This window comes from Myotis lucifugus, unplaced genomic scaffold (genome assembly GCF_000147115.1).
Source record: "Myotis lucifugus unplaced genomic scaffold, Myoluc2.0 scaffold_988, whole genome shotgun sequence".
Classification (NCBI taxonomy): Eukaryota; Metazoa; Chordata; class Mammalia; order Chiroptera; family Vespertilionidae; genus Myotis; species Myotis lucifugus.
In genome coordinates this window covers 102,183-118,392 of record NW_005872036.1, presented here as the reverse complement: position 1 = coordinate 118,392, position 16,210 = coordinate 102,183, and the positions used below count along the sequence as shown (strand labels likewise).

General features: G+C 42.5%; 1 protein-coding gene across 1 annotated transcript in view; it reads left to right on the top strand.

The window, feature by feature from the left end:
• The window catches only part of LOC102425534 (lysine-specific demethylase 3A), a 33,933-nt gene that overhangs the window by 2,458 nt on the left and 15,265 nt on the right, over positions 1–16,210 (top strand). Inside the window, exons 2-9 of the mRNA XM_014449012.2 lie at positions 1,648–1,862; positions 5,599–5,751; positions 5,889–5,984; positions 6,348–6,475; positions 8,674–8,869; positions 10,570–10,742; positions 11,111–11,347; positions 13,336–13,507. Of these exons, the coding sequence (XP_014304498.1) occupies positions 1,648–1,862; positions 5,599–5,751; positions 5,889–5,984; positions 6,348–6,475; positions 8,674–8,869; positions 10,570–10,742; positions 11,111–11,347; positions 13,336–13,507 (1,370 nt within the window). The remainder of the gene's footprint in view (positions 1–1,647; positions 1,863–5,598; positions 5,752–5,888; positions 5,985–6,347; positions 6,476–8,673; positions 8,870–10,569; positions 10,743–11,110; positions 11,348–13,335; positions 13,508–16,210) is intronic.

Here is a 16,210-nt window from a genome sequence, read left to right as displayed (position 1 = left end):
CCCCCCAACCCCCCACACAGGGGATCAAGCCCGAAACCTGGGCATGTGCTCCCACAGGAATCGAAACTTGACCTCCTGGTTAAGATAGGTCAGTGCTCATCCACTGAGCCACACTGACCGGCTATTTTCCCATTTTTGACCTCTTTGAAGGGGAAAGTGCTTTTACTTAATGTTACATAGTAGAAGCCAATCTAGTAGAACTAGAACAAACTCATTTCTATGGTTAAAAAGAACATAATAATTAAAAAAACATTCTCCCCACCCCCCAATGTTTACAGTGAAGATTGAGGCTATCACAAGCTTTCTCATCAAGTTTGTTTCTCATTAACTTCTTCTGCAGACAAAATAGGAGGGGGTAGGGTAGGGTCTCAGTGATAAAGCCCAGTTTGCCATCTCCTTCCCTTTTGAAATGGCTTTTAAATTCATTTTTTAGTATAATGACTATCTCTAATTTAAGCTATCAGTTAAAAACTTGCATATCTCCTTTGGACTGCTTAAAAATAAGCTTGCATCTCTTAGGCAACTTCCAGTGTATTTTCAGTTCATTTTATGCTCTTCTAGGCAAATGGTTTTTTTGTTGTTGTTTTGTTTTTTAAATATATTTATTGATTTCAGAGAGGAAGGGGGAAGGAGAGAGAGAGAGAAACACGAGTGATAAGAGAGAATCATCGATAGGCTGCCTCCTGCACGTCCCCTACTGGGGATTGAGCCCACAACCCAGCCATGTGCCCTTGGCCGGAATCGAACCTGGGACCCTTCAGTCCGCAGGCTGACCCTCTATCCACTGAGCCAAGCCGGCCAGGGCGGCAAATGGTTTTTCTAAAATACAACTTCATGTGTCTCACAGACTTGAGTTTTCATAACTGTTGGTGACTAGTGAAATCCAGGTCCCTGTTTCCTTGCCATGCCTTCCCTTACCTAATGTCTACCTTTTTATTGCAAGGTCAAGTTTACTTACTATTTTTATCTTTACATTAGCCACACAAACCTCTGGTTCCTATAAAATTTAATGATTGTTTTACCTATTATATTCTATTTCACTATGGTTATCTACTTCTATGTGTCTCAGAATAGATTGACATTTAATGTTGTATTTAAAATAAATTAAAAACCAACACATAGCTTAGAAAAAACATTCAGGTGTCAAAAATATTGAACGAGAATACTGAGAAAGTATTCTGCCTTTTACTACTCCTCTCTCTTAGGTACTGAGGCCCACCTTAACACTGCCGCTCACTCTAGGAGCTTGCACCCTAATTAGCAGCTAGGATTCATATGAGTGCTAAATACCTACGTGGTCATGGCTTCAGTGACTATCTAGGGTTAGCCTTCCCTTGCTGAGCATTTTTCTTGAAGCAATATTTGTATTCAGATCTGATCAGATAATTTACCACCTTGTGTTGGTCATTTTACTTCTCTGGTGACTTGTGATTATTCTTGCCCCCAAGTCTGGCAGGTGTTCCCTACCATGTCTTTGGGGAATATTTTTTTTATCTTTCTACTGACATTGCCAAATAACAATTGGCTGTAATTAGCCATGCAGATTATAGAAAACTGGGAAGGAATTTGATTGAATTAGGAACTATAAATTATAAATTAATTTTGTGTGTATGTGAAATGCACCTGTTTTTTCTCTACTTCTTCTAGGTTAAAATTCAACAAACATGGTGTGTTGCGGGTAGAAGGTTTCTTAACTCCAAACAAGTATGACAGTGAAGCAATTGGCTTGTGGTTGCCTATAAACAAAAACGTGGTGGGGATCGATTTGGACACAGCAAAGTATATCCTGGCCAACATTGGAGACCACTTCTGTCAAATGGTGATTTCTGAAAAGGAAGCTATGTCAACTATTGAGCCACACAGTAAGAGCATCTCTTAGTGGGTAGGATTTTTGAGTCCAACTTGATTTTTGTTCCTGAGTGGCACCTAAGTCCTAATTGCTTAGGTTTCATTTTCTAAACCCCAAAGTTTAGATGACTGGCATAATGAGGTTGTATTTTTCCTTTTGTACCAGATTTTACCTGTTGGTTTCATCAGAGCCAGTTACCTATCTGAGGGGGTTTACTTGGGGGTGATTACCAAAGGAGTAGAGCTCCTTTTTAGTTAGGAAAGGTAAAGATGAGGTGGTTTTGGAATTTGCACAACGATCAGCAGTGTGGGCTTACCAAAAGGGGTTGAGGCTTCAGGATGGTTTACTTTAAGACAAAGGTTCTTAATTATGAATACATTTCAAAGAAAATTACAATAGACAGGTTCTACCCAAGACCTGCTGAATCAGTCTGGGGTGCTGGGTCCCAGTAATGAGAATGGGAACAAACTCGGATGAAAATGATTCTGTTAGAGGCAAGGTTTTAAGGAAATAGGTGGAGGTTCCATATGGGTGTGTGCAGGTGGCCTCCACTCTCACATTTATCAGGCAGCCCAATGAACCATAGGAATCAATCAGTGTGGGTGACACATTAGAGCCAGAGCTCCTTCATAACATGTCAGGGTATGACATCTGGGAGGACAGCACACCTCTGTCTGTCCATGTCCCTCTGTAAAACAGAAGTATCCAGCCAGAAGCACCAAGGGGCATCTGTCTGTTAAGTCTCACTTTTCTTCCATCATTTTTCTTTCCCAAGTGGTTGAGAGTTGCAAATGAAACCTTTCCATTCCTCTGGTGGGTAGCTTTTCAGACTTTGCATAGGCCAGCAGTTCTCAACCTGTGGGTCGCGACCTCTTTGGGGGGTCGAACGACCCTTTCACAGGGGTCGTCTAAGACATCGGAAAACACATATGTAATTACATATTGTTTTTGTGATTAATCACTATGCTTTAATTATGTTCAATTTGTAACAATGAAACTGGGGATCACCACAACATGAGGAACTGTATTAAAGGGTCACGGCATTAGGAAGGTTGAGAACCACTGGCATAGGCAAATAATGTTTCAATGCAAGCATCTACCCATACAGCCTTAAGATTTTTAGTTGTAGCCCTGACTGGTTTGGCTCAGTGGATAGAGCGTCGGCCTTCGGACTGAAGGGTCCCAGGTTCGATTCCGGTCGGGGGCATGTGCCTTGCTTGCGGGCACACCCCCAGTAGGAGGTGTGCAGGAGGCGGCTGATCCATGTTTCTGACTCTCTATCCCTCTCCCTTCCTCTCTGTAAAAAAATCAATAAAATATATTTTTTTTAAAAAGATTTTTAGTTGTAGGTACCAGAAACTAGCTGAAGCTAGCTTAAGAATGAAAATAATTTATTGGACAGGTATTGACACTATTGCATCTCAGAGCCCAAGGAATGGGGCATTCCGAGGAGCAGGAATTCAGGTGGGGAGATAGAATTGTGAGCCCTGGGACAAGTCATGCTGAAGAGAAGAGCAGCTTTAGAATCACTCTATTCTGTTTGGGTAGCAGAGACTCTAATAAAGAATCTTGTTGTTGTTTTCTCGTAATCTTCTATTTAAGGCATGTGATGATGGTTTTCTCTTTTCGGTAGACATACAAAGTGCCTTTATTATGTACATTTAAGTAAAAGTAGTAGATTTAAAGAAAAAAATTTTAAGTGATCTGGAACAGCGGTCACCAACCAGTGGTCTGCGGACCACTGGTGGTCCATGCGGTCCGAAAGATTGGCGACTGCTGATCTAGAAGGTGGCATATAATGATCGAAATACAGAAACACTTCTTTGGAACATATTAGTACTTCATTCTCAAATCATCAGAGCTGTTTAAAGCAACTGATGTCTTTTCTTTGCTGTAGGTGAGTCATCTGGAAAATGCATTTTTTTTTTTCATACAGAAATAGGCATAATTAAGAAACTCTGTCCTTGAAGATTTAAATGTGATTAACCTTTCCTTGTTGTTTGTTTGAGTCTTCTGTTCCTTTTTACTTCCTCTAACCAGCTGGTCAGTTGGAGAGAGGAACTCACTTTGAGTGATACTGAAAGATGCCACAAGATGTTCCCAAAGGGATTACTCTTATCCTGAGATTAGGAGGCTGAGCTCAACGTTTATACTTTTACTTTGTCTTTTCAGTGACAAAAAATCATTAAATGGTGGCTCAGAGATCCAAGAATGTTCTCTAATAAAACAGTCTAATACAAGTGACCAAGGTGAAGTTCATAAAATCTCATTTGCAAAATGCTTAAAGCTCTGTGTATTATACAGTGAGCTATTGCATTATAATGAAATGGCAGAAGTTCACTCAGCAATTGGATTAATTCAGTGCAAAATGAAGTTGGTCATTTGCATTGTGGTCAGTCTGAAGAATGAATAAATTAACCACAAACTGGACTTGGGGGGGCGGGAAATGCTCTCCATAGAACAAGCATGTGGCAGTGTTGATCCAGTCTTGTTCGGGAGAGGGAGACACACAGAAAAGAGTGTTCTGATCAGCAGACATTGGGCTTTTGTCTGACCCAGAAAATGTCCTTTCTCTGCTTATACTCCTTGAAACTTTCTAATACTTGATTTGATCATCTGATCTGGCATTTCTGCATAGGTGGGGAGCGGGTTATATGTCCTGCCCATTTCTGGAAGGCCCTTCCCCCATTATCAGGGCTTGGCCATTGGAATGGGGAATGGTACTTTGTAGAATTCTGGATTATGCCTTAACTAGAGGCCTGGTGCACGAAATCCTGCACGGGTGGGGTCCGGCTAGCCCACCCTGATGAGGACCCATTGGGCTGGGCCTGCATGGGGGAGGGTCTGTGGGCAGTTGGCCAGCTGGCCTTACCCCCAGTTGGGGTGTTGGGGGCCGATCCAGGGCAGGGCCAGACAGGGGCATTGGCCCGGGGGGGCGAGGTGGGAGGGGCTGGCGGGGGTGGCGCACAATCAGGGCCTGGATCAGGCTGGTTGGCTGCCGCAGTGTACATCATAGCCACCAGTCATTCTGGTTGTTCTGCCATTCCAGCCACTGGGCTTTTATATATATAGATCTGTTGGATATTTTGGTTAGTATGAGTCAGTCTTGGGTGTCCACATCACTCCTGGCACTAACAAAATCAAGTTTCTGTCCCATGAAGGAACTATGGACTATTGTGCCCCCACTAAATTAATGTGCATCTCCCTCCCGTTTCCCTAAGCACCCTGGGGTTTTTAATGGGCAGACTGTGTAGATTCAGGGCATCTGTGACTAACCTGAGATTATGTCAAATGTTGCGTTTGTGTATCTGAGTCAATTTGTTTTTCCTTTGGAGAAAGCATGGTCCATGCTGCCTTCAGATTCTCAAAGGGCCTCATGACCCTAAACATGAAGAACCACTGTAGTGTGATACCTGTGTCTGAACTCCAGTGTAACCACTACTATTTTCTTTTTTTATTGATTTATTCAGTACACTTAACTCACATCAGTGGTATGCAGAGCTCATTGAAGGGTGGGGGGGCAGGGGTGCAGAGCCCGAGTATCTCCTAGGGGGTAAAACTGCACCCCCCAACTGCTTATGGTGTGAAGAGGCCTGTGGGTGGGGTGGAGTTGAGATGGACTCTGGGTGTTGAACAGAACTAATGGGAACTCCAGTCAGAGGGAGGAGTAACATCAGCTCCCTTCCCCTTCAAGTTATATTTCATAAGCCCTCTTTTCCCAAGACTAAGTGATTTATTGATTTTTATAGGACAGGTTGCTTGGAAGCGAGCTGTCAGAGGTGTTCGAGAAATGTGCGATGTGTGTGACACCACCATCTTCAACCTGCACTGGGTGTGTCCTCGGTGTGGGTTTGGAGTGTGTGTGGATTGCTACCGGATGAAGAGGAAAAATTTCCAGCAGGGTGAGGATTGACTTGATTCTCCTCCAGACCCCTTAACACCCTTAGATTAATCCTTTTATTGGTTAGTGGTGATGGATTCCTGAGGTATTTGGGGCCAGAGTCCATGAGATCAGTTACTACAAATCAGTTATTTGCAGGTTCTGCCTACAAGACTTTCTCTTGGATAAGGTGTGTGAAGAGTCAAATCCATGAACCAGAGAACCTGATGCCTACACAGATCATCCCTGGAAAAGGTATTTTACATGGTGTAATGATTTTTTTTCCACCTTGTTTTGGTTAGCTCAAAGGTGATTTCATTTTACTTTGTATAGTATATTATATGCTAACTTTATTTTAGAGTGTACCATAAATTGTCCAGAAATTTGTAAAATAATGTCCCCAAAACTTTGTGATTAAGGTCTTGTAAATAGTTTTGTGGAAGGAAAGGAAATGGTACATTTGGCGGAAGGCATACTTAGCAGGATGAAAAGGAGGACTTGTAAGCATGTTAAAAAAAATAGTCATCCTGCCAGAAACGTCAGCTTCTGCTTTGTCATGTTGAGATTGAAAATACGTGACATCCATGTTCAGATGTTTGCCTGTGCCCTTTTTTTTAGCCCTCTATGAAGTTGGAGACATTGTTCATTCTGTAAGAGCAAAATGGGGAATAAAGGCAAATTGTCCCTGTTCAAACAGGCAATTCAAACTCTTTTCCAAGCCAGCCTCAAAGGATGACATAAAACAGGTATTACTGTTTATGCTAGATTCACCATCCTTATTGTTGTCTGTCTGCTTTCAAATAACCCAAGAATTTCTGTATATTTGAAAGGAATATGGGGACACTGTCTGTGGAAAGAGAATTCATGTTTCATGTGCCACTTCATAGACCCATTCTCACTTTTCACATTACTATCATGGAACTTTTAGTAGGTTTTTAATTTTTGTTTCTTGAAAAAGCAAAAAACTCTTCTATTATAGTCTACCTAATAAGTTACTATTGAATTTATATGGGTTTTTAAAAACTTCTCATACTTTGCAGAGTTAAAGAGATTCAGATAAGCTCTAAAATGTTTTAAATTACTAAGTATATTTTACCTGTAATGTATGTGAAGAGTTGAAGGAAATATTGAAATTAATCTTTATGTACCCATACTCAGCATAAAAAATGTACATTTCCTTGGTGCTGATGCTCTTCCTAGAGGCATACCCTTCATCTCCACCATCACATCCTCTCTCCCCATCTTCCTTCCTCTCCCTCAGCCCATTATTCCATATTGTGTTTAAATAATCAGTGTTTTACATTTATATAAAAGGCAGCATGGATAGAAGAGTTTTGATTCTGGAGTCAGAACTAAATTTGAATTTTTTCCCCCTGCCACTTTCTAGTTGCATAACTTTGGCTCAAATTAACTGGTTTATATGGGCTTCAGCTTCCTCATCATTAATCCTATACAGTGGGGCCTTGACTTACGAGTGTCCCGACTAACGAGATTTTTGAGATACCAACTGTCTCTCAGCCGATTTTTTGCATTGAGTTGATAGAGTAATTTGAGTTAACGAGCTCCTTAATGAGCTCGGTCTCAGAACGAATTAAACTCATAAGTCAAGGCCCCACTGTATAATAAAAGCATAATATGCAAATCAACCAAACAGTGGAACTGCCGGTTGGCAGGGGGCTAGGCCGGCAAGCAGGTGGCACCAGGCCAGCCAAGGCGCGTGCCAGCAGGCAGAGGGAGGAGACGGAGATGGGGGGGGGGGGGGAGCGGGCTGTCCCCTGATCAGCCTTCCAGGTTGCCTCCCACAGAGGGAGGCCAGACTTCGGCTTATGCACCCTCCAGGAGGGGGCCTAAGCAGTCAGTCAGACATCCCCTGAGGACTCCCGGACTGCAAGAGGGCACAGGCCAGTCTGAGGGAACCCCCCCCACCCCCAGTGCACGAATTTTTGTGCACTGGGCCTCTAGTCGAGGAATAATGAACAATACCAATAATTGGACATCACAGAATCATATCACATGTAAAGGGAGGGCCGAGATCAAACACGGATTTGACTATCCTTTTCCTCCTCCATGTATGTATGTATGTATAACTTCCCCAGTTGAGCTGTCAAGGCAGATTTTTAAGTAACAGAAAGATAAGTGGTGTGCTCTTTCCAGGTTTTTTTCTTCTCAGTTTGTTCGACTTCTTTTAAGAGATGATCACTACATTTAAGAGCCCATTCCACTATGCTAAATCAAGGGCATTTTCTCTACTTCCTGTTTCCTTCTGAAATCACAGCTATACCTTTCCTACCCTGCCTCCTGTACTCATTCATTCAGCAGCCCTGTTTTGAGTGTCTATTCCAGATACTAGGGTAGATTGGCACAAACTGGTCATTTTAAAGCAACACGGTAGCCCTAACTGGTTTGGCTCAGTGGATAGAGTGTCAGCCTGCGGGCTAAAGGGTCTCAGGTTCGATTCCAGTCAAGGGCACATGCCTGGGTTGCAGGCTTGATCCCCTGTAGGGTGACATGTAGGAGGCAGCCAATCAGTGATTCTCGCATGATTGATGTTTCTATCTCTCTTTCCCTCTCCCTTTCTCTCTGAAATCAATAAAGATATATTTTAAAAAAAAAATTAAAGCAACATGGTAGATGGAGCGCTAAGGATATGTATAACTGTGAGGTGGGAGATAAAGCGCTGTGGGTGGAATATTTTGCTGTATTTACATTCTTAGCATATCTTAATGTTTCACTAGTGATACATAAAAGCTAAAAAATTAAAGTCTCCCCTACCTTATAGTTCTGTTCTGTTATTGCAATATTACTGCAGCCATGGTGATGTGTAGGGCTGTTACTGGGCTTTGTTTTGGGTATTTGTCTCTCTTACTGGTGAGCTGTTAGGAAGAAGATAAGAAAAGGAAAACTTAATTTTTCAGCTTGTGTAAAATTCTCCTTTTATATTCAGATTTCCTTAGCTGGAGAAAAACCGACTCTTGGAACCATGCTCCAACAGAACCCCTCGGTGGTGGAGCCAGTGGCCATGGGTGGGGGAGCCGCCTCCAAGCCGGCCAGCAGCATCAAGCCAGCCTGTCCCAGCAGCACTTCTCCTTTAAACTGGCTGGCCGACCTGACAGGTGGAAATGTCAACAAGGAAAATAAGGGTGAGCGTTCCCTCCTTTCCTGTGGGTTCCTGGGAACTGTAGTCCATTTGGGGAGGGACTGGGCAGCCTTAGCTGCTGTGAGAACAGAGTAGTTAGAGGTCGTGTAGAAGGGAAAGTGGTTCCCTATAGTCACCATGAGACCTGACACATGTGCAAATGTTTTCAAAATGCAGCACCAGCAAGGACAGCTACTGCTGATGGTAGACGGTAAGTTAGGTGGAGATTGAGACTTTTTTGCCTTCCTATTCTTATCCTATATACAGATCTTATTTTGTCTAATGTTCAGTGTTCTGGCTTCAGTTTTATTTTTCTTTATCTGTGCTTTTTCATCTATGCTTGATGATAGTGTAAAGAATACGGCCTTTGGAATCAGGTAGTTAGATTAGAAATGTACGTGATTCTGCTTTCTGTTTATGTTAAAAGAAAGAAAAATTGCAGGTCAGTTTCTTTCATGCAAAGATCCTAAACAAAATTTAAGTGGATAGAATTCAGTACCATCAATAAAGGACTTACACAGCATGAACAAGGGCATCAGAAATGCAGGTGTAGTTTAACATTCAAAAAGTACAAGAAAAATTATGAGACAAAGAAAAGTAGGAAAATTCAATACTTGTTCATGATTTTTTTAAATCTTAGGAACAGAAGGGAATATCTATAATAATAAAAGTGTAATATACTAATTAGACCGGACGTCCTTCTGGATGAAGCGGGGGCTGTGAGGGAAGCCGGGTTCCTGGGTGCCAGAGGGAAGCCGGTGCCGTCAGCCGGGGGAAGGAAGGCCTACTTAGCTTGCACACATTTCATGCATCGGGCCTCTAGTACTTACTATAATGAGCTTCTACAATAAAACTGACATCAATCATCATAAATAGTGATTGAATTTTTTTAATTGGTTGAATAGGTTTTTTTTTACAGTGTTCCTCTGTTCAGGAAAGAGACAAGCCATACCTGCTATCACTATTTTATTAAACATTGTGCTGGAAATCCTGGCTATTGCATTAAGGCAAACAAGAAGATATTAGAATTGGAAAGAAAGAGATAAAGCTGTTGATATCTGCAGACAATCTAATTATACATGTGAAAAAAAGCATATATTTAATAAACATTTCTATCATGGTTGCTAGTTACATTGTTAATTTATAAAAATCAATTGTATTTTGTATACGAGGAACAAACAAATAGAAAACAGAAGTTTAAAAAATACCATTTAGCCTCCCCTCCTTCTCAGGAGCACCCTCTTGTCTTCTCTCCTTCTTTCCCCACAGGCGTGCATCTCCTAAACTCTAAGGGTCCCTACAAGGCTTGCAACCAGGGCAGCAATGGGCAGTGGCAGTTTATCCTGGGCAAACCCCCTGAGCCTGTCCCGAGGCCCCCTTTTCTCTGACTTATTAGTGAGCCAGAGCAGACCAGCCTAGGCTCATTTCCCCAGCTCTTCCTTATTTTATTGTCTCCAGTTTTAATAAATGTCCTCTAAAACTCAAAAAAATATATATACATCATTTACCATGTATCCCCTGGAATTGGATCTTTGTTATTTAATACCAGTTGGGAATCCTTGTCTATATAATGTCATTAGTATTTATCCTGTTGAGTTTTTTTGTTCTAATAAATGAAAACAGGTTCCAAAGTAGTTTTAATAGAGGACTACTAAGAGATTTTATTTCAGAATGCTTTTCCATTTGGATGTTTTTTATTTTTAGAAAAACAACCAATGATGCCAACTTTAAAGAATGAAATCAAATGCCTTCCACCCCTGCCTCCTTTGAGCAAGTCCAGCACAGTCCTCCATACCTTTAACAGCACGATTTTGACACCTGTAAGCAACAACAGTTCTGGTTTCCTCCGAAATCTCTTGAATTCCTCTACGGGAAAGGTATGCATTTGTTTTGCTGTTTGTACTCCGCCTAGTAAAGGTGAATAGATGAGACTAGAAAAATTGAAACAGAAAGTAGAAATGAACCCTAGGCTTTTCTTCATGGGTACAGAAGGCTGTGTGATTGGCAGGTGGGCTTCACAGGGTTATAGTACTGGGCTGGGCAATTTTCTCCTGTTACACTTTCGCCTATACCCACTTCTGTGAGTTGTGATGTCAAGTGGGGGAAGGAGACTTACCTTTTTGTCTTGGGGTCCTGGCTTGGACTGTTTTCTGGATATGTGATGTATACTTGTCCTACCACTATAGGAATGAGTTTTTGATGGTAGGGAATGACATTTAAGACTTGTATTCTTTCTCAAATTCAGACAGAAAATGGACTCAAGAATACACCAAAAATCCTTGATGACATCTTTGCCTCTTTAGTGCAAAATAAGACTTCCTCTGATTTATCTAAGAGGCCTCAAGGACTGACGATCAAGCCCAGCATTCTGGGCTTTGACACTCCTCACTACTGGCTATGTGACAATCGCTTACTGTGCCTGCAAGATCCCAATAACAAGAGCAACTGGAATGTGTTTAGGGAGTGCTGGAAACAAGGGCAGGTAAGAGGGTCCTCTGCTCCCCCAGCCCAGTTCAGATCCCCCTTCTTGGTACCTTTGGCAGACTCTGACATCCCCCCCACCTTCTACCACCCCTCTCCCCAATTAGAAGTAGTATTTACTTTATCTCCTGTTTTTGTACTTTATTATTTAGGGTGAATGTTATTAAGGCAGAGTAGTATGGCTTGTGAGGTTTTGATTGCTTCTGACTAGTCATTGAATTTTTTGTTGTTAATCCTTACCTGAGGATATGTTTTCATTGATTTTGAAAAGGGGAAGGAAAGGGGAGAAACACACAGAGAGAAACATCAATGTGAGAGAGAGACATCGATTGGTTGCCCTCCCGCACATGCTCTGACGGGCTGAGGATCCAGCCTGCAATTGAAGTACGTGCCCTTGACCGGAATTGAACCCAGACCCTTTAGTCCTTGGGCCAGTGCTCTATCCAGTGAGCCAAACTGGCTAGGGCTAGTTACTGGATTTTTGATGAGAGCGCCTGGACTCAGTTATTCTTGTGTGATAAATCTCAACAGAAGTGGAGTATGACAAGGAGGCTTATGGGATTTGGGGGATTAGACAAACTATGACAATCATGTATCCCTCTTTCATGAATTAAAACCTTGTGCTGAAGGCAGTTTTAGGTGGACCAGAGCCAGGTGGTTCATCTTGTAATTGATGTGTAGTCTCCCAAGGGGTCTGCTTTACAGGGCAGCCTTGCTCCACCTTAAGTTTTAAAAAAAAAAAGTTTTTTTAAAATTCTTATCCAAGGATTTTTTTTTTCCATTGCTTTTTTTCAGAGAGAGTGGAAAGGAGGGTGGGAGGAAGAGATAGAGAGAGAGAGAGAGAGAGAGAGAGAACGATGTGAGAGAGACACATTGACTGGTTGCCTCCCACTTGCACCCCGACCAAGGGCAGAGACTGAGCCCACAACCCAGGTACATACCCTTGACCAGGAATCAAACCCAAGACCCTTCAGTGCCGGGCTGATACTCTAACCACTGAGAAATACTAGCCAGTGCACTCACTGCATCTTAAGTTTTGGTTGATAGTTTAGGAGATGAATGGCTATGTACACCTGCTCCTCTGCTTGTTTTGGTTTTTGTTTTCTGAATCTTTGGCTTTTCTTCTGGGCTAAATGGAGTCCTCACTAAAGGAATACTTCCCTCTTGGACAAGGCTAGGAAATTGCCATACAGAAAAATGTATATATTTAACAAAAAAATTCTAAAATTTTTTTTCAGCCCTGTGTACTAAGATTTGCTCATGATGACACTAGCAGACTGAATTTAGACCAAGAGCATGAATAACATAATTTTTTTAAATTGAACTGATTGCCAATATTTTAGTCAGATTTCAAAAAGTTCAGGATTTCTGGCTTGTCTTAGATAACTAAAGGACTTGGCAACCTCAGGTCTATATTCCTGCCTAGCAACAACAGGTTGGAAGCCAGTGGCTGTGCCCTCTGTAGACCGGACTCTCCTGCTGGCCTTTGTCTTACCACATCTTCTGCCTGCCCAGAGCCTTGGCCCTGGTAGTCTGTGAATACTGGGAGTGGAGTCCTTGCCCCTAGAACAGTGGTTGGCAAACTGCGGCTCGTGAGCCACATGCGGCTCTTTGGCCCCTTGAGTATGGCTCTTCCACAAAATACCGACTTCTGCGCATGGGCCACGAAGTTTCAATTGCACTGTACATGCGCGCCCGCACGTGGTATTTTGTGGAAGAGCCACACTCAAGGGGCCAAAGAGCCGCATGTGGCTCGCAAGCCGCAGTTTGCCAACCACTGCCCTAGAAGCTTACTGAGGTAGTTTGAGAGCAAGGGATGTGTAGAACAGATGAGTGATGAAGACAGGAAATGCTGTGGGAGCTCAGAAGTGTAAGCTGGCACTTCGGGATCTGAGATAAAATGACCTATAGAGACCAAGCCAGTAGCTGCCACAGGTGTGGGGTCAGAGCAGGAGGAGTTCAAACTAAAGTCTTCATTCTCTTCTTTAGCCAGTGATGGTGTCAGGAGTGCATCACAAATTGAACACTGAACTTTGGAAACCTGAATCCTTCAGGAAAGAATTTGGAGGTCAGGAAGTCGACCTAGTTAATTGCAGGACCAATGAAATCATCACAGGAGCCACAGTAGGAGATTTCTGGGATGGATTTGAAGATGTTCCAAGTATGTATTAAAGATCTTCCAGGGGTGTTGAGGGTTTGAAAGGAGGGGCATAGGAAGAGCAGGAATCTGAGACACTTTAGTGGCAACAACAGCATTTTCCAGGATTTAAAGTTTAAAATTAGTGTCTTCTCTTCCCATTTCTTTTTCAAAGTTTATGTTTTTGAACTGAGACAAGTTCATTTTGTAGTTTCTATCCTTCAGGTGCTTCCATTTGTGCCCAGCAGGAGGGTACCACAAAGCCAGGGCTTAGGACTCGAGGCTGGTGGTTGTGTCTCACCTTCATCTATCTTTTTTTATTTTTAAATATATTTTATTGATTTTTTACAGAGAGGAAGGGAGAGGGATAGAGAGTTAGAAACATCAATGGGAGAGAAACATCGATCAGCTGCCTCCTGCAACCCCCTACTGGGGATGTGCCCGCAACCAAGGTACATGCCCTTGGCCAGAATCGAACCTGGGACCTTTCAGTCCACAGGTCAGCACTCTATCCACTGGGCCAAACCGGTTAGGGCTATCTTTTTTTTTTTTTTTTTTAATTATTATTGTTTAATAAGGTAAATAGACCTGAAGGTGCCAGGGAATGTGAATTCATTTCATACAGGGTCTCCTAGTCACTGTCTACTCCATGTGGGTGAGCAGGGATTGTAGCAATAAGAAGGCTAGCGTGGCCTGTGCTGAAGTGGCCCTTTCTGTGATTGGCCAATCAGTAAACTGTTTCCAAGAACATGAAGTGCACACTGGGCCCTGTGGTTCCCATCAGCACAGCAGTGGGACACCAGGCCCCCATCTCTGCTGGAAGATTCGGCCAGTTCATTCTTCAGACTCAGTAATTCAAGTATGCTCATTCATCACTCATTCTTTTTAGACATGCTTTCACATTTTACTCTCCTGCTTCCTTATTTCCTGTTAACCACATTTATAGATCATGGCCCATACTTTCACAGACTTTATAATAACGTTATACTTACCTCTTATATAAGACCTGATGGGATTTTCCATAGGTAGATGCTAAGATGGGAGTTTCAGACGGAAGATACGTATCTGAAATGAAGAGGGAGATGGGAAGAAGGACTGGCATGAGAAGGAGTCAGCTGCAAGGCAGACTCAACAAAGCTTCAGCCAGTATGGCAGGGAGTTCTGGAGCAAGTATTGCCCCTCATTGTCATAGATTGGGCTGACGTGGGGGATGTCAGGGCCTTCGCCACCACCCTTTACCCCCTCCTCCCTCAGTTTCTAGATCCTGGTGCCTGGGAAGGGCAGTAACCTGGTGAGACAGCTCTTTGCAGCTAAGGCAGACCCTAAAGCTATGTCTTGGCAGCAAGTTCTTTGAAAGAGATCTGGTGATACAGCTACCACAGCGTGCCATCCAGTTAGGCCTGAGTTCAAATCCTGACTGGATATGTACTTACTGTTATATGAGCCAGATTTGATTTTTCTGGGGCTCAAACTTTCCAGAGTCAACTGAAACTTGCCTTTTCCATGTGATGTTCCTGCTGCATACCCCCAGCGTGCCACCCACACTGAAGTGCTGCTGGTGTCTGAACATATCCTGTTCCCTGTGATTTCCTGTCTCTATTGCCCTGAGTGCACCTGTTTAAACTAGGTTATGGAACAGTGTTTGGTTGACTAAAACATTTTACAAATCTTAGCCCTCAAGAGTACAAGCTCTGAAGTCAAACCTGGGTTGCAGTTCCAATTCTGCTGGATGCCCTTGGACATCTGTCAATTTCCTCATCTAAAATTGAGAATATTAAAAAGGGCTTAATCTCATTGCGATATTGGTTTAGTTGCAAGGATTAAATCATTAATCCCTGGCACCTTCAGGTTTATTTACCTTATTAAACAATAATAACTAAAAAAAAAAAAAAGGCCCTGACTGGTTTGGCTCAGTGAATAGAGGGTCAGCCTGCGGACTGAAAGGTCCCAGGTTCGATTCCAGTCAAGGGCATGTACCTGGGTGCGGGCACATCCCCAGTAGGGGGTGTGCAGGAGGCAGCTGATCGATGTTTCTCTCTCATCAATGTTTCTGACTCTCTATCTCTCTCCCTTCCTCTCTGTAAAAAATCAATAAAATATATTTTAAAAATATATATATTTACTAGTAAAAAGAAAGACTATGTGTGGTGCTGGAGCACCAGGTTGCACGTACAGCTGACAATTCATCTGAAAGGAGTTTAATGCTTTAGGGCAGCTGGGGAGAAGGCAGGTATTGCCTTGTAATCAGCAGACTCTTACTGTGGTGTGAAATTCATGAAAAAGGAATGCAAGTTCCACTTGAACCACGGCTACTGGGGATCTCATTTGCATTCTTTCCTACGCCTGTGCTGTGGTTCTATAAATAGAAGCGCCTATACATAGAGATGGGTTATTTCTGCCAATAGCAATTTTAGTTTTCAGAAGTATCTACAGACATTATTCATAAGGATTCATCCTGCACACTTTCCTACTGGGAAGCTCCCTCTCTTGGCACTGTGGGTGGTCAACTTTGAAATCCGCTAATGATCCGTTAGCTACAAAGAGTGCAGGAAGAGTGATTTATTTTTTTTAAGTTAATACATGCAGAGGTCCTTTTAGTTCTAGAAGGTTTTGAGGCATCTGGCTGTGTTATGTAAATAGGGGGCATCCTTCTAACTAACATCTTTGATTTTTTTTTAAACAGTTCCATTTTTCTGAAGATAATTTTTGATGCCCATAGAAACTTAA